Source organism: Hyperolius riggenbachi, chromosome 6, assembly GCF_040937935.1.
Source record: "Hyperolius riggenbachi isolate aHypRig1 chromosome 6, aHypRig1.pri, whole genome shotgun sequence".
Classification (NCBI taxonomy): domain Eukaryota; kingdom Metazoa; phylum Chordata; class Amphibia; order Anura; family Hyperoliidae; genus Hyperolius; species Hyperolius riggenbachi.
Genome location: NC_090651.1, coordinates 272,172,670 through 272,191,557, shown reverse-complemented (window position 1 = coordinate 272,191,557; position 18,888 = coordinate 272,172,670). Strand labels below are relative to the sequence as shown.

At 44.0% G+C, this 18,888-nt stretch overlaps 1 protein-coding gene across 4 annotated transcripts in view; it reads right to left on the bottom strand.

The window, feature by feature from the left end:
• The window catches only part of SLC37A4 (solute carrier family 37 member 4), a 93,825-nt gene that overhangs the window by 41,466 nt on the left and 33,471 nt on the right, over nt 1-18,888 (bottom strand). For all 4 annotated transcript variants that reach the window (XM_068240864.1, XM_068240862.1, XM_068240865.1 and 1 more), the window contains exons 2-4: nt 13,591-14,001; nt 2,898-3,130; nt 859-1,102 (exon numbers count right to left, since the gene is read on the bottom strand). In XM_068240864.1, coding sequence (XP_068096965.1) covers nt 859-1,102; nt 2,898-3,130; nt 13,591-13,744 — 631 coding nt within the window. In that variant the 5' untranslated portion in view covers nt 13,745-14,001. The remainder of the gene's footprint in view (nt 1-858; nt 1,103-2,897; nt 3,131-13,590; nt 14,002-18,888) is intronic.

The window sequence follows — 18,888 nt, the reverse complement described above, 5'->3', positions numbered from 1 at the left end:
TGCGGTCCCCAAGTCCAGTGTATATATGTAGATCATAGTGCAGCAGAAACTGTGCTCTCACCTCCACCCCAGCGCTGTGCTTGTGCGACTATCCTTTCTGTCTCCTGCTCCCCCTAGTGCTGGCTCTCCTCATGTCGCATATAATAACACTACATACGGTAGGAGATGCCAGATACTGGGCTTAGCAGTTAGTGTACAAGCTGAAGCACAGCACTGGAGTCTGGTGGAGAGGTGAGAGCATAGCTTCTGCATTTACACACTGGACTGGGGGACCTCAGGAGGGGATGGGGACAGATGGAGGAACAGGGGGACAGAGGGAGGCACAAATGGGGACAGGAGAAGGTACAAAGGCAGGGCAACAGAAGGGACAGGGGGGTCAAAGAGGTATACAGTGGAGGTTTCAGCTCTGCCAAATTTGCCTCAGGCGGCAAAAAGTGACGGGCCGGCCCTGCATTTAGCCTACCTACACGCTGGCACATTATATTGGCAGTTGGACAGAGCAACTGTCGTTCAGTGAGTGCTTTTGTAAATAAAGAAATACGTGTGTGTGTGTGTGTGTGTGTGTGTTTACCATTTGTTGCAATAGTTGTCTTTTAATTATTTACTAAGGGGAGACACTCTGCACAAATGCTTGGGGCACTGCATCTTATAAGGATGTTACCAATCAATGCCTTTATTATTGCAAAGTTGTATTTCAAACGATGTACTGTTGCCATAGTTGCAAGGAAGTACAATTTGACCTACCTGGCAGTTTTGGAAATTGTTAGCTGGCTGCAAACTGACATGGAAATATAATTTTTCAAAAAATGAAACTGCATAAAGACTTGTACACCACTATGTTTACTGCCGTCTGCTCACCTTTCTTCCCTTTCTTGGGCCCAGGCTCAATATTCTTCAGCCCCACATCTGCCGGCTCATTCTTGATAAGTATAAGGCACAACACTGAGGCTCCAACACAGATCAGGCCAGACATAGAGAGAGTGCTACGCCAGCTGTAACTGGCTGCCACTAGTGTTGCAATAATGGGACCAAGGCTGCCAGCAAGATTCATGCTGCAAGACAGCACTGCCCACCATGTGCCAAACTGGGAGGGCTCAAACCACTGAAAAACACAGAGAATGCAACCACAACCTATTAACAATATATTCAAGTCTTAGCTGAGCTAAAGTTCTATCACAGGATGAAATGAGCAAAGTAGTTTACATGAACCACAATTCTGCTGATATAAATGCATTTTTTTCAATGGGAATAAACTCCATTCTTAACCATTTAACAATGCATTGTTGATAGGGATAGGGCTTAGCCCAATGTGATCTCGTGCATTATAGGCTTATGTATTATAGGCTTACCTGTCAGGTCGGTGCGACTCCTGGCCTCCTCCTGTGTCTGGCAGTTTTTCGCATTTCCACCACCATGCAATTTCCCATCAGATTGTTGGGTGATATCAATAATTTCTGACAGGTCCGATCTGATTTCCAATCGGTTTTCCCATCCTTTCTATACAAAATTGATCGGAAATAATCAATTCGACCCGACGTTCTGACAGGAAATTGCATTGTAATTACCAGGCATGAGGGCCATTGCTACAATACGGGCAAAGGGGGCAACTGCCCCAGGGCCCAAAAGTCTGTAGGGGCGCCCCAAGTGAGTGTCCCCCATTTATGCCTCTCAATTTCAAATTCAATTTGGCCGGCCATGGTAGCCTTTCTTCTTTGTGCTGTTACAGCTGGCTACAGCCGTGCTCTCCCTGATGTAACACAGCCATGTGATGTCACGTCAGTACGCACATGCCTGCGAGGAGGGAAGAGCCGCCCTGCTGTCATCGGGGGTGGATGCTGAACGTCATCTTTCGTTGAGTGGAGTTAGATGCTGCAGGCTGGGGGGGGCATCAGCCGGCTTGGGAGCCCCGGAAACTGACTTTGCTGGGATAGGGTGGAAGGGGACCCCCCAAGTTACTTTTTCCCTGGGGCCTCCATGTCGCTTAAACCAGCCCAGCCAGGCATTAAAGACAAGACTGTCTACAATTAACACTTTCCCTCATTTTTAGTCAGGTTTCTTCTGGGATTTTCTTGCATCTGTGTTTTTGTTCCAACTTTCTAAAGTTATTTTTTAATCTCAGGATCTGCGGGGCTTAGTAGATCTACAAAAGTTAATTTGTTACGGCATATTTCTGTTATTTAAGTTTGTTCACATACTGTAAATAGATTTTATTATCACCTCTTTATTTGATTCCTGCTGGTTTCCTGGATAGTTCTGGAGAAGCTCCAAACAATGCTTTGTGGTGTATGGGGTTTCATGTGACTATTTGACTTCTAAAAGTTCTACAGGGGTTGGGGGGGTGAGGGTCTCAGACTCACCAGGAGAGAAGAGCCAATTGGAGTTCAAGGAAGAAGAGAAGGGGCTCTAATGCTGGGAATACACGGTTCGTTTTTGAGGCAGATAGATGGTTCGATAGATAATTAGATATAGATAGATAATTTTCGACATGTCCGATCTCCCGTTCGATCGCTTTTCCGCTCGATTCCTGATAGACGTCAATGGAAAAAGATAAGAAAAACGAGCGGAAGATAAGAGAATCGATTGCAGAATCTAGCGGCAAAAACGATTGAGTGGAGAATCGAGCGGCAGAAACCAACAGTGTATGCCCAGCATAAGAATTGGCACACAACCATTGTTTTATTGATTAACACATCAACTTATTTTAAAACTAACAATTTTATTTATCATTAATTTAAAATAATCAAATACGGTATTTAAAAAGGATATGAAAAATATGCTTGAACTGCAGCTTTAAAATTTGCCCATATATCATACTTCAGCACAACAATCTACATAAATTGACACTTTACAATGAGTTAGTTAACAGCTTCTGCTGTATCAGTTTATTGAAAACTTACCTTGCGGAGTACTTTGCCACACGGTGGCCAGCCAAATCCCTGCGCCAGGCCATTAAAAAACCAAAGAATTGCAAAGACTGAGACGCTGGAGCTCCAGGAGAAGACAACATTTACCAAGCCAACTAAGCAGAGGCCAGAAGAGAAAAGCCAACGGGCGCTGATCTGGTCAGACAGGACTCCACTGATAAACTTGCTGATGGCATAGGCAGCGGACTGGCTGCTGGTGATCAGACCTGTGGGTACACAAATATAGAATTACATATTCAACAACTCTTTGCAAACAGATCAGGCCTACACATTCAAATATTTTAAGGTTGAGTTCACACTATATCCGTTGCATTGCACAATAATAGGTACGTGAATGGGATGTCTCGCACACACTTCAGTAGAATCAAAATGGATGACCAGGAGTGCTCAGTTATATATTGGGGATGAGGCCACCCAGCACAAACTAGTCAATGAATCAACCGGCACATCCTAAGAGACTTTATTGTTCGATATAAAACCGCGAAGGCAACGGTTCGTGATCACATTGGGTCCCTTTATCGAGGCAAAATAGCTCTAACTCAGATCAGATCTCTTCTCCTCATCCTTTGTGGGGGTCCTCAAGGATCTCTGTCCTTGGCCCCCTCCTTTTTTTTTATCTACATGCACAGTCTTTGTGATTTAATCAACTCATTTGGGTTTCAATACCACCTATATACAGACAATACACAACTGTACCTCTCGGCCCCAGACCTTAACTCCCTCCTCACATGTGTTCCTGAATGCTTGTCTGCTATATCTTCCTTCATGTCCTCTCGCTTCTTAAAACGTAATATGAGTAAAACAGAACTAATCATTTTTCCACCGTCTCTGTCCACCACTCACACAATAAATGTTAAGAACACTCCCATAACTTCAGTTCCCAAAGCACGGTGCTTGGGGGTAACATTCAAGCGTACGTTAAAAAGGGGCGCTGGGAAAAAAGGGCGCGGGGTTTTAAATGATAAACATGGATAACGTTTAAAAATATAATGTACTATATTTCGTTTAAAAATAATGTTTTATAAAGTTATAAATCATTAAATAATGTGCATGAAATTGGCAATTGTGAAAACGTTAATCTTCCGTTTAAAAAGTGAAACGTATAATAACGCTTAAAAAAATAGTTAGTAACCCTCCCTGTACCTACCCCTAACCCCTAGACCCCCGTGTTGGTGCCTAAACCTAAGACCCCCCTGGTGGTGCCTAAACCTAAGACTCCCCTGATGGTGCCTAAACCTAAGACTCCCCTGGTGGTGCCTAAACCTAAGACCCCCCTGTTGATGCCTAAACCTAAGACCCCCCTGGTGGTGCCTAAACCTAAGACCCCCCTGTTGGTGCCTAAACCTAAGACCCCCCTGGTGGTGCCTAAACCTAAGACCCCCCTGGTGGTGCCTAAACCTAAGACCCCCCTGTGATAAGCATTAATAACGTGTGAAAAAAATATTGTTTTCGTTTAAAAATAATGTTTTAAAAAAAGATTGTACTGTTTTTCGTTTAAAAATAATGTTTAAAAATTATAAATCATAAAATAATGTGTAATCATGAGAAGCAGTTATAAAACAGTAAAAGTCTCCGGGCGCCGCTTATAAAACGTTATTTTTCTCCGGCGCCCCTTTTTCCTGTCGGGCGCCCATTAAACGATATTTATTATGGGAGTGAATGGCGGCGCCCGATTTGTCCACTTGCCTCAGGCGCCCGAATTTACTGTTACCAACATTCAACTCATCTCACTCTTTTATTCCTCATGTTCACTCCCTAACCAGCTCCTGCCATCTCCAACTCAAAAACATATCTCGCATTCAAACTTTTCTCACTCAAGACACAATTAAAATGTTTATACATGCTGTTATAATATCTCATCTGGACTATTGTAACATACTACTTTGTAGACTACCTTCTAACAGACTGGCCTTGCTCCAGTCGGTACTGAACTCAGCTGCTCGTCTCATTCATCTTTCTTCTTGATCTTCCTCTGCTGCCCCTCTCTGTCAAGCTCTTCACCGGCTGCCAATTTACCAGAGGATCAAGTTCAAACTCCTAACCCTAACCTACAAAGCTCTTCACAATCGCTCTCCCTTGTTCATCTCTTCACTAATTTCCAGATACCAACCCAATTGCAATCTCAGGTCTGCACATGATTTTCTGTTGTCCTCCTCTAGAATTACCTCCTCAAATTCACAGTTGCAAGATTTTGCATGCTCTTCACCCCTCCTGTGAAATGCCCTCCCAAAACACATCCGTCACTCGACAACCTTTGTTACCTTTCAATGGTTACTAAAAACTCACTTGTTTTGACAAGCATATGCGCTACCTTAGGCCGCTTCCCCTTTGTCCTAAGACCAAATTGTACTCCTACTAGGTATCCTAAACACACTGCCTCTATATGTTTGTTGTATACTATCCCACCTGTTGTCCCCTCATTCCTTTAGATCAGGCATGGGCAAACTTGGCCCTCCAGCTGTTAAGGAACTACAAGTCCCACAATGCATTGCAGGAGTCTTACAGCCACAGTCATGACTCAAAAAGGCAAATGCATTGTGGGACTTGTAGTTCCTTAACAGCTGGAGGGCCAAGTTTGGCCATACCTGCTTTAGATTGTAAGGTCACAAGGGCACTCTCTCCCCTTTTGTGTCTTGGAAATCATTATAAATTATATACATCATGTTACTTTTATCACTGTCATTACCAATTCTGTATCTTGTATTCTGTATTGTTTTTCTATTTTGTCACCAATTATGTACTTTGTATATTGTTGTACACCATTGTCTGTATTATTTTGTACCTGTGTTCGTTTCTTACTTTGTACAGCATCACGTAATAGGTTGGCGCTTTGTAAATCAATAATAATAATAATTCAATTTAAAAAAAGTTGTATACTCTTAACATAAATACATCAAAGTACATTTAGTAAGATCTGGGTTGACTGTCTGCTTCCATGAAAGCAGGAAGTAGACACACTGCAGATTTATTGCAGGATTTATATCAGCTGTAACAAAGAAATGCTTGTATTTAAAGGTCATTATGCTGTTGCTTATCTTTTAGCACAGAGAGTAAATTCTGAGCTCAAGTCCGCATTACGTGGACTGAGGCCCAGTGAAGGAGATACAAGCACTGGGAATGATTTTTGTTCCTAAGATATACTGAGGGGTACACCTGGCACGAGGAGAGGTGGCACATGTTGGGGCAACAATTTTCTACATTCACTGGTGTCAACATGATCAATATTTACTAATGTAATTTACAGAGAAACATGTATGAGCAATCACAAGTCCCTGTTCATTTGTATGGTGCAACTATAACCTGAGGTTATTAAGTTCACCAGCGCTTCACCCTCCAGGAATGGAAGGGAATGCTTACTGCCTGGCAAACGTTATTGGCAGCTAGTACAGTCTGATGGATTAGTGAGTGCTGAGGCTTTGTGAGTCATGCCTAAAGGACTGTACAGTTAAAATGTAACTTCATTCAACCCTTTTCATTGAATAATATACAGAGCGTTCATAAAAACAAACATTCTTATAATGGGCTTCAAAGGGTAAAAGTTTAAAGTTGGCCATACACTGGTCGATAGTTTCCATTGATATCTGGCCGACCCAATCATTTCATCGAATCTGCTAGAAATCTATACTGCAAATTATTATTATTATTATTTAGTATTTATATAGCGCCGACATATTACGCAGCGCTGTACAGTGTATATATATATTGTCTTGTCACTAACTGTCCCTCAAAGGAGCTCACAATCTAATCCCTACCATTGCCATATGTCTATATTATGTAGTGTAAGTACTGTAGTCTAGGGCCAATTTTAGGGGATGCCAATTAACTTATCTGTATGTTTTTGGAGTGTGGGAGGAAACCGGAGTGCCCGGAGGAAACCCACGCAGACACGGAGAGAACATACAAACTCTTTGCAGATAGTGCCCTGGCTGGGATTCGAACCAGGGACCCAGCGCTGCAAGGCGAGAGAGCTAACCACTACGCCACCGTGCTGCCCAAATGATTCATTACCTAACGATTTCCAGATGAAATTGCTTGAAACCAACAGATATCGCTTGATTGGGGGCGCGCCACTAGCGGTGTTCGATTTCAGGATGACTGCAGCAATGGAGCTTACTCTCACCTCTCCGCTGCTTTCTCCTATGTCTTCTCTCCACAGCCATGTGCTCCTTCCTGCCTCTTCTCTCTCGGGGTAACCTATGTCATGTGACAAACACTAGAGGCTAAAACATTAGAAGCCTCTAGTGGTCAAGTCAGGTATGTGCCACGGTGGCTTTAGTATTTGGCCTCCAGCATATAGTCACGGACACAGGCACCGTGGGAGAGAAGAGGCAGGGAGGAGTAGCAAAAGGTGCAGCGAAGACATGCGTCGGCAGACAGGTGAGTGAAAGCTTCACTGCGCTGCCTACATGGTCTGGGGGGGAGGGGGGGTAATAGATGGGGAGAACCAGCAGGCAGTGCGCACAGATTTTCCATCAATTTAATGCTAAAATCTATTGAAATTCTGTGTACAGTATGTACAGAAGGTGGAGGGATTTGATCAGATAGATACCTCTCTGATCAGATAACGAACTGAGAGTAATCTATCTTTTGGCCACATGGACCATCTTCTTCTACAAGCTTATTAGTCACTGAACAGGGCACTTTTCTCTCTGAATATAGGGAAAAAGCCCTTCTTTCTGCATGGCATAGATGGGGTGAACGGTGTAGAGCAGGGCATACTATGGTAAAATATTAACCACAATTTTCCCTTCAACTCACATACATCAGGATCAGACAACAAAACTATACAAATGTGTTGCAGCTATGCAGTCTAAAGGTGGCCATACACTAGCAGATGGCCACAAGTTCGACCATCAGATTGAGATCACAGCGGTATCTATTGGCTGCCCACACACTGAACACAGATTTTAAATGTATTGCCTTGCCGCCCCCAGGCCTCTTCCCATCTCTGCAGCCCCCGGCTAACAGCAGTACTCTCACCTGTCCAGCTGGTGCATGTCCTCCCAGGTCCGGTGCTTTAACTTCATGCAACAGGTCTCTTCCTCTGTGTGTCATATTCTCTTCCTGGTCATGTGACAAGCTAAAGTTCAAACACTAGAGGGCTGGCGTGTATGCTGCCAGCCCTCTAGTGTTTAAACTTTGGCTTGTCACGTGACGCAGAAGAGAAGAGGGCACATGGAGGAGGAGACCGCCATGACATTAAAGCACAGGACCCAGAAGGACACACACCAGCCAGACAGGAGAGAATAATCCCGCTAGCAATGGGCTCACGTCCAGCCCCCAAATGAGTAAAGATCTACTTACCTGGGGCTTCCTCTAGCTCCTGGCAGTCGATCTGTCCCTTGCCGCAGCTCCAGTGTCCCGGGGTGACCTCCCTGGGTCGGCATCTTCTGCGACTACACGAACGCACGGCCGTGCCACTTGTGGTCGCGTTTCCATGGTTGAGCAGAACTCTCTGGGCCATGTGAGCACAAGCGCGGTTGCGCACTGTCACAGGCGCAGAAGATACCGACCATGTCTAACTCATTTCTAACAATTTATTAAGCGAGTGAGGTGTAAAAGCAGCAATGTAATGCTTACAGATTGAACTGGATATAAAAATAATATGCAAGGTGGCAACTAGCAGATTGAAGCGATACAGAAAAAAAATCTTTTGCTTGATGGTGTCTTCTATATGAATGTATGGGACTCTTAACACCCTTAAAAAGTGTAACTGTCAGGCATAAAATCAAAAATCAATTATTTATTTTTATCTGGTAAACAAGTAATAAGAATGCTAACCAGGCAATCCAAAAGTTAAAAATCACTCTAATTGGGCCCATACACAGTACAATAAAAAATGTTCGATTTTCCCATTTATTTGACCAAATAATCAAATCGAATGAAAGTCAAAAAGAATCTTCTTTTTTGATAAAGAAAAACAAACGATTATCCAGTTTTTTCATTAAAAATCTGATCTGACATGTTGGAAAAATCTTTACATTCAATCTAATAGAATAATCGAGCAAAATTATCTAATTTGAAAAAAAAATGAAAAAAATTGTACCATGTATAGGTGCCATAAGTTTTCTTATCCATAAAACAACATTCCCCAGTTTCCGTGGCTCTTATTTAGTACATCTTCTGCACAAAGGAAGTTGCAGGGCATGCTGGGCTGTCGTTTTTTGCTTCTCTACTTTCCCCTTAAAGGAGTTATCAGGCTAAATTTAGTAAAATGAGCTTTACTCACCTGGGGCTTTCTCCAGCAATCTCAGCAACAACTCAAGGTGAGCTGCTTACTTTCAGCAATGGGCTGCCGAGTAGGAAGCTATTCGAATTCGGAATTAAAATTAGGCTTAATTGCCTCAGGTGTGAGCACGGGAGACAGGGGCTTACTTACCCAGAAGAGCACGGGATACAGGGTCTTACTTACCCAGAAGAGCACGGGAGACGGGGGCTTACTTACCCAGAAGAGCACGGGATACAGGGTCTTACTTACCCAGAAGAGCACGGGAGACAGGGGCTTACTTACCTAGAAGAGCACAGGAGACGGGGGCTTACTTACCCATACGTGATCTATGCAGGAAGGAGGAAGTGCGGTAGTGAGTCGTGCAATGCGTCCTATAGGTCTTGTGCTAGGTGGATTGAGACGCATAGAAGCTGACAGACGTCTGGGTAAGTAACCCCCTGTCTCCCGTGCTCACACCTGAGGCAATTAAGCCTCATTTTAATTCCGAATTCGAATGGCCTCCTACTCAGAAGCCCACCGCTGCTTACTTTAACCTCCCAGGTGGCAGGGCTGTGGAGTCAAGGTGGGAGTCGGAGTCGAGGAGTCAGAGTCAGAGCAATTTTGGGTACCTGGAGTTGGAGGTTTCATAAACTGAGGAGTACCAAATCCACAGCCCTGGTAAGTATTAGACTGAGGAGTCAGATCCATTTTGGGTACCTGGAGTCTGAGTTGGAGTCTGTGATTTCATAAAGTCGGATGATTTTTTTACAGACTCCACAGCCCAGCCTGGTGGTAACCCAAAATTAGGCTTGGGGTGGAAAAAAGAAGCCAGGAGTGGCAATCATGTGCCTAACTCGGGGTACCCGGAAGGTCTATGCAGAGCCTGAAGTGCAGGGGGCGTTTCAACTCGACTCCCCCCGGGATTCAGATGCTGACAACCATTCTCCTTCCTGTCCTGGATCCCTCGGGTAAGATCACGGTTTGTCGCCATGACAACAGACGGCAATCTCGCTGTAGCTTTACAGGAGAAGAGATGGAGAACTGCAGCGCTGGATCCCTGGGAGGTGAGTAAGTGCAGGGCTGCTGCAGATCTCACTGGAGAATGAAAAAAACGCACCGTTTTTAGACCATAAAAACCAGAAATAATCATACTGCCAGGGAGATAAGTATCCCCCATACACTTAAACATAAGAGCCCATATGCAATTAACTTTAACTCTTGCGTTTTCTCCTAGGTGATATTTTTTAACTTGTCAAAATGTTTTTTAAACCACCAGCAAGCAAGACAATACTAAAAATCATTTTTGATAGTAATTTTTTACCTACTTTTTGGTACTTTTCCCACTGCACAGTTGTGAAAAGTTATTCTAAATTGAAGATGAAACGTTATCTCAAAGAAGAAAACTCAGTAGAGTTAACTGCCTACTGCCCAAGTAGCACTTCTCTTTTTGTCTATCTCCAGAATTGCCCTTCTGGCTGGTAATTAATGTGAGAGGAGCTGCTCACTTGTGTTTTCATCAGTTTAAGTGATCAGTGTGATTGAAGTGAGCTCTCCCGTGGACTTTAGGGGTCCCCCATTGTTTCCTTTATATATGAATATGGATTTTAAAATGAAGAACACCTATGTTCCTGTACTCAAAGCAGAACATACCGTAAATATGAAAAATGAAATGATTGTGAAGCATTATTAACCACCCTGGCGTTCTATTAAGATCGCCAGGGAGGCTGCGGGAGGGTTTTTTTTTAATAAAAAAAAAACTATTTCATGCAGCTAACTGAAAGTTGGCTGCATGAAAGCCCACTAGAGGGCGCTCCGGAGGCGATCTTCCGATCGCCTCCGGCGCCCAGAATAAACAAGGAAGGCCGCAATGAGCAGCCTTCCTTGTTTCGCTTACCTCGTCGCCATGGCGACGAGCGGAGTGACGTCATGGACGTCAGCCGCCTCCGATCCAGCCCTTAGCGCTGGCCGGAACTTTTTGTTCCGGCTACGCTGGGCTCAGGCGGCTGGGGGGACCCTCTTTCGCCGCTGCATGCAGCACTGCACTGCAGCGGCGATCAGGCAGCACACGCGGCTGGCAAAGTGCCGGCTGCGTGTGCTGCTTTTTATTTGAGCCAAATCGGCCCAGCAGGGCCTGAGCGGCAGGCTCCGGCGGTACTGGACGAGCTGAGCTCGTCCAGACCGCTCAGCTGGTTAAGCCCTTCACGAGGACAACACAAAAAAATGATTCCTTCCTTACCTCCCTGTAAGTCTCCAAATCCTGCTGTGCTTTTAGGGTTTTGAAAGTGTAGATAAGGCCTTTTTGGACACCATCCACTGGCTTTTGCAGAGACTGGTGTGCTGCCACAAGGGGGAAGGTCCAGGGTTTAAGCCATTGTGATTTTTACTGAGTCTTTTAGCAAAGAGGAACCTTGTTAAATGTAGACATTTCAGTGGGGTATGTAAAGCTGCAATGCATTTATATTTTAAAGCCATTCATCCCCCTTTAAAAGTTGGCCCACGCTTTCCACCCACCATCTCCCAGAGCCAGACCATTTAAAAAAATCACTGTCCTGTTTTGCCTCCTAGGATAGGGTATGGACCAGACTGCCAGGTTATCTATCCTTCAACAGAACAGAGGCTTGGGCAGTCGGATTCCCAAGGACTGCAGCAACTTGCCTGCTAGTTTTGCCTGAACAGGAAATAGATCAGGAGCAGATAAATCTATGGATTATATTTTTAAACAGGTAGATGGGCTATTCAAGAGGACTAGTATGGAGATCCTCGTGCACTTGGTACTTCTTAGGACAAGAACAACCATATTTGAGACCAACGCTCTGCTTCCATTCACATAACCATACATGAGTCTCTGCACTGGCGCAAAACCTGGAGGGCAGGGGATGAAACCACATCCAACACAACCATACCAGCCACCGGCCCATTTTGGTACACGTGTATGACTGCATGGGAGCATGACACTGTTGGGTATATGTCTATAACCCAAGCCCATCCACTTGACTATAGGCCAGTCTCTACTCCAGTGCAGAGACTGACGTATGGCCACAGGGGTGGGGTGGGGGTATTCACCTATAACAGGAACTAAGGGACATGGACATGGGTTTCCTATGTAAATAGGAAATAAAGTGGAAAACAACACTAGGGTAAGGGCCCTTTGACACTGTCATGGGGCAGACTGATGCTTCACACTGTCACTGCCAGGGGGATTCCCTTAGGGTTTTTCTGCCAGGAAGTTCAAAGAGTCATTTGCTTTGCTTTGTTTCATCAGTTAAAATACAGCGTGTAATTTGTAAACTGCAAATATTAGAGAATGATGCAATGTTATAGAAAAACAGCTATATATCTGAAAATAAAACTATGAGACTTTTCTTTGCTACTCATGTTCTATTAATTATCTACACATACAATTCCTTATATCATACGTTTTTGTTTCGTTTTAGTGTCACTTTAACAAACACAGCGCCATTCAAGGCTGTGTGTTGCGTTCCCATGTAAACATGCATCTAGATGCATACTGAAGTGGTGGCATAGGACGGCCCCAATCTCGTGTACACACACAGTGGTAACCAGCAGCAGTGCCGAGCCATGTGCACCACAAGCAGTGTGAACAGGCCCTAAAAGGATTTTTTTGTGCAGGATTGCAGGTCATTTATGAAATTACATTTATTTTTATTGCCAACGCTATTAACAACTTGCATTTTAAAATACCTTTTACTTTACAAAGTATGTAGCATAGCAGGGTCATACTGAAGCCAAAGGTCACAGGTCTGATAACCTACACTGCCTGAGCGACACAGCATGCAGATTGGCAGTGCAAACTTTGTAGAGCAAACATTCAACAACTCTAAAAACATATACGGTAGATACACATGAGGAAAAGAGAAATTGCAGAGTGCATTGTGCAAGAAAAGAACAGTGCATAAACGCCATTTAAAAACCTCTTATTAAAGTGGAAGTGAACTCTTGTACAGGACAGAAGGAAGCAGAGAAATGCACCCTGTATGTATTTAGAGAGTTTAGCCCAGTGATGGTTAACCTTGGCACTCCAGCTGTGGTGGAACTAAAAATCCCATGAGGCATTGCAATACTCTGACAGCTCTAAGCATAACTCGGGGAGGCAGGGGCATGATGGGATTTGTAGTTTTTTTCACAGCTGGAGTGCCAAGGTTAGCCATCACTGGTTTAGCCTAATTCCCCCTCATCTGTGACTAATCACAAGTTGTAATTTTATCTCTCCCTGTGTCACTTGACTGCCATGTCAGATAAGCTCATTTAAAAGCACAGGATTTTAACAATATGTCTGCATCCATGAAAGCAGGAAGTAGAAACAGTGCAGATTTATTTCAGGATTTGTATCAGCTGTAACAAAGAAATATTTTTCTCTAAAGGTTATTATGATGTTGTGTATCTTTTAGACCAGAGAGGAGTTCTGAGGTCAGGTTTGCTTTAAGGAGAAACACTCACCCAAATCATCCTTGTCCAGCTTGATTTCTTGCATCACAGATGGCATGACAAAAGAGAATGTCTTGCGATTAAAATAGTAAAGAGTATATCCCGCAAACATAGCGCTGAAGATGATTGTCCTGTAGTAGCCATATCCCTGTCCCTGCTGCCCCATCTTGTCCACGTGGAGTTTCTTGTGATTTAAATCCAGTAATTCATTGAAATAAATGGCAGATGGCAGAAGTAGGTCTCGCCGCACTCAGTCTATAGATGCATGAATGTATGTATCAGCACAGCTCACATATAAATAGACTCTTGGTGCAGAAAACACGACCTCAGGAGGAGCCAGCCCAGTGGTAAGAAGAGAAAGTCAGAGGAGGGGAAAGGATTCTGCCAATCTGTTTCTGCTGAGTAGGGAGTTTGCTCTGTTCTCTGTGAGGTAAGGAGAGAAAATACTTTAGAGAATAATTAACCTGAGAGGTGTCACACACATACATTGCCCTGCAGCCAGGGACAGAAAGCAGAGGATTTACTCAAACATACAAGACTGACCAACAGGCAAATATTTGTGACACATTTTCACTTTGAGTATAATAATAATGATAAAAGGTTACAAGGATAAAGAACAACAATCGTGAGCAGGTCAGTCAGAAGATATCAACAGGCACATTAAAGGGGAACTGAAGAGAGAGGTATATGGAGGCTGTCATGTTTATTTCCTTTTAATCAATACCAGTTGCCCGGCAGCCCCGCTGGTCTATTTCTCTGCAGTAGTATCTGATTAAAACCAGAAACAAGCATGCAGCTAGTCTTGTCAGATCAGACTTATAAGTCTGAACCACTGAAACACCTGATCTGCTGCATGCTTGTTCAGGGGCTATGGCTAATAGTATTAGAGGCAGAGGATCAGCAGGGCTGCCGGGCAACTGGTATTGATTAAAAGGAAATAAACATGACAGCCTCCATATACCTCTCTCTTCAGTTCCCCTTTAAAAGCAACCGGATGAAAAACAAAATAGTTGCTGTTAGGGGTTGTTCACATTATAGAGAATAGTGCAATAACATACAGTATATGCTTTACTGATTGCAGCCCAGCATGCTAATGGCACTATTCATATACAGTAGATTCCCTCTATAGTAAACTCCATGGGGCCAGGAAAAGTGGTTTACTATATCAGAAATAGTCATACTCAAGCACATGAAGTATACTATAGTGCTGTATCCTAATTCAATCAATATTTGTGAGTTGGTTTTTTTTTCAATGCTTCAGCAAGCAAACATTGTCAGAATACACGGTGCTCATTATACAGGGATTTGCATGCAATAATGATGCACCAGCTTGCATAGCAAGCATAGATCTCACTAGTTAATGCAGGTACAGTACGGACAGTGTGCGGCTCTGCCCACATTTCTGTCCAGCCTCGATGATACAGTAGCTTTGTAGCCATGCACAAGCAAGTCAAAGATGACAGGCAATTCCCTCAGGCAGCAGCTTACACAGGAAGCATAGGTCTCACTGGCTGGTGCTTTCTAATTAATCCAGGCAGGCCCAGCATAGTGTGCAGATAACGAGCAGGCTACAAGTGGCTGCAAGCTTGCCCACCGACCACGGCTCATGGGTCTCCGACTGACATATCACGCATGCGGCCCCCGTCCCCTTTCCACTATGGCTGGCTACAGAATACCGAAGGGGTCAAAAAACAAGTATATTACAGTATTATTATAACAAAAAAGTTCTATTATATCAGTTTACTATACCAGACGTTAATCCCATATACTTATAATGGCGCTTGGCCGGGACCTGGACACTTAGTTTACTATTTCAGAATTTTTACTATAACGGGATTAAACTGTAATTTACCATATGAACAGGTCACTTCTGAAACAAACAGCACTACTGAAACACAGTTTGAGAAACAATTCTGATGTGTGAAAAGGCAAAGGAACATTCACTGTGTTGAATTGTGCTGTGTGGAAAACATACACAAAAACACACATATAGGTGCTTAGGATTTCTTGTATTTTTTTTTTTTTTTGTATTGTGTACATTTCATACATTGGGCTTGATTTACTAAACCGGGATAACTCAAATATCACACCTTATCAAAGATATTACACCTTATTAGAGTAGCATAGCGAGCGCTACGAACCCGCAGGGGCTCAGGGCAGGGCGAGTGCCATTGCCAATTAGCAGGCATAAGTTTGTAGCGCTCACTATGCTACTTTGATAAGGCGTGATAACTTTGATAAGGTGTGATATTTGAGTTATCACGGTTTAGTGAATCAAGGCCATAGAATCTTGACAGTGAATATTAACTCATTTTTTTTTCCTTTTTTAAGATCTACAAACCATTACTACAAACCATATCTGCAGTCCCTTCCATATTACCCATTCATTGTGCATCCCTTTTAATGCTCCCACATTGGTATACAGATCAATACATGCAACGACAAACTCACTCTGATGACAGGCACATTTTGCTAAGAGGTAGAGACAACTGATAAGCAGATTGCCATCATGACCCCTATACCAAAAATGCAGACCTATCATGTCCCCCATTTGACAGGTGCAAAACCATCATGTTCCTATTATGACAAGTGCATAGCTATCATGTTCCCCGAAACGATGAGTGCAAAATCATCATATGTTCAATATGACAAGTGCAGAGTTATCATGTGTCCCATTTGACAAGTGCAAATCCATCATCTCCCTCAGATGACAAGTGCAGAGCTACCATGCGTCCCACATGACAAGTGCAAAGCCATCATGTCCCCAACATGACAAGTGCATTGCTACCATAGCTACTATATGACAAGTGCAAAGCCATAAAGTCACTCACATGACAAGTGCATAGCTACCATGTGTCCCATATGACAAGTGCAAAGTCATCAAGTCACTCACATGACAAGTGCAAAGTCATCATGTCCCCCACATGACAAGTGCAACGCCATCATGTCCCCCACATGACAAGTGCAAAGCCATCAAGTCACTCACATGACAAGTGCAAAGTCATCATGCCCCCCACATGACAAGTGCAAAGTCATCATGTCCCCCACATGACAAGTGCAACGCCATCATGTCCCCCACATGACAAGTGCAACGCCATCATGTCCCCCACATGACAAGTGCAACGCCATCATGTCCCCCACATGACAAGTGCAACGCCATCATGTCCCCCACATGACAAGTGCAACGCCATCATGTCCCCCACATGACAAGTGCAAAGCCATCATGTTCCCCACATGACAAGTGCAAAGCCATCATGTCCCCCACATGACAAGTGCAAAGCCATCATGTCCCCCACATGACAAGTGCAAAGCCATCATGTCCCCCACATGACAAGTGCAAAGCCATCATGTCCCCCACATGACAAGTGCAAAGCCATCATGTCCCCCACATGACAAGTGCAAAGCCATCATGTCCCCCACATGACAAGTGCAAAGCCATCATGTCCCCCACATGACAAATGCAGAGCTACCATGTGTCCCATATGACAAGTGCAAAGCCATCATGTCCCCCACATGAAAAGTGCAGAGCTACCATAGCTACTATATGACAAGTGCAAAGCCATCATGTCTCCCACATGAAAAGTGCAGAGCTGCCATGTGTCCCACATGATAAGTGCAAAGCCATCAAGTTCTCCACATGACAAGTGCATAGCTACCATGTGTCCTATATGACAAGTGCAAAGCCATCAAGTCACTCACACGACAAGTGCAAAACCACCATGTACCCCACACGATCAGTGCAGAGTTACCATGTGTCCCATATGATAAAATGCAAAGCACCATGTCCCTCGTATGACAAATACAGAGCTACCAGGTGTCCAATATGACAAGTGAAGAGGCATTATGTCCCTCACGACAAGTGCAAAACCATCATGTCCCCATATGACAAGGGCAGAGCTACCATGTGTCCTGTATGACAACTGAAAGTCATGATGTGACCCATATTACAAGTGCAAAACTATCATGTCTTCTGAATGACAACTGAAGAGCTATGTGAGCACAGCAGAGCCATGGTATCCAGGAGACAGGCCAGAGACACTGTAATTGCTGGAACTGGAGGGGCAATTATTTATGTGGCAGCGGGTGCAGAAGACACTGAAGTGGATCAATGTCTGAGTTAGATTATAAACTTGTCTGGAGAGTGGATTTTAAGGGTGCACTTGAAAGTTTTAAAGCTTGATAGCAGTTTATTATTAAGATTATTTTAGGTTTTGGATATGGGAGCATGAGGAGGTAACCAAGGTGAAGGACAGGGCAATATCATTTGCTGAGTCAAAGGAATGTTTGGTGTGGTATCTGGAAATAAGAGATGGGGACAGCATATGGAAAGCTTTGTAAAAAGAGTGAAGGAGATTGAATTAGATGTTCTGGGTAACAGAGTCAGGGGCGTAGCAATAGGGGTTGCAGAGGTTGCGACCGCATCGGGGCCCTTGGGGCCTCCCTCAACTACAGTATTAGCTCTCTATTGGTCCTGTGCTCATAATAATCACTTCTATAGATACTTTTAGGACCATTGTAGTCCCTTACACACCCCAATGAGTTCTGGGTCACCATGAGCTTGCTGGTTAGTCTGTGCCTCTCGGATTTACAAGCCCTACTCCATAGAGCCAAATTAATCCATGCCATGCACTGATGAGGATCAAACAATCCGAAACAGTCTGTATGCATGTTGGATTATTTTGGCTCTGTACATATTAACAAGCTGACACATCATTGCATTCCAGCGGTTCTGGAGGTGTGTTTAGCTTCTAAGGGTACAATGGTTAATTTGCATATATTCAGCAGTGGTGCCTGGGAAACATCTCGAGCTCACTCCAACCTGAATTATCGCAAATTCTTTCTGTTTTAGGAAAGCAAACTTTTTTTTTTCTATAGATACTTTGAATAGTGGTAATCGATAACAAACTGTTCCCCATCCCCTTCTTGTATGTTACGCTTGGTGGTGTATTCTCCACAGTCAGTATGCAACGCATGAGCTGGCGTGGAGGAGGTACACACACTAGCACCAGGAAACAGGCTATCCCTAGTATAGTGGAGGGGAGGACTGACTCCAATAGGAGATTGTGGCGCACAGAGCCGGTGCAGATCTGACAGCCACAAACAATGCTTTCGTTATGTCTCAGCGCAAAGTAGCGCTGAGCGCACAAACCAGAACTGAGGAGATCAGGACAGGTAGACAGAATGAACGCTTGCTAGCTAGCGGCTACTTAGCGACAGCAAGCGTCCAAAACCAGACAGACTGGAATGAGGCAGCCAATGCGATGCGGCGATGGCGTGCCTCACAAAGACAGGACAGGATAGTCAGAAAAT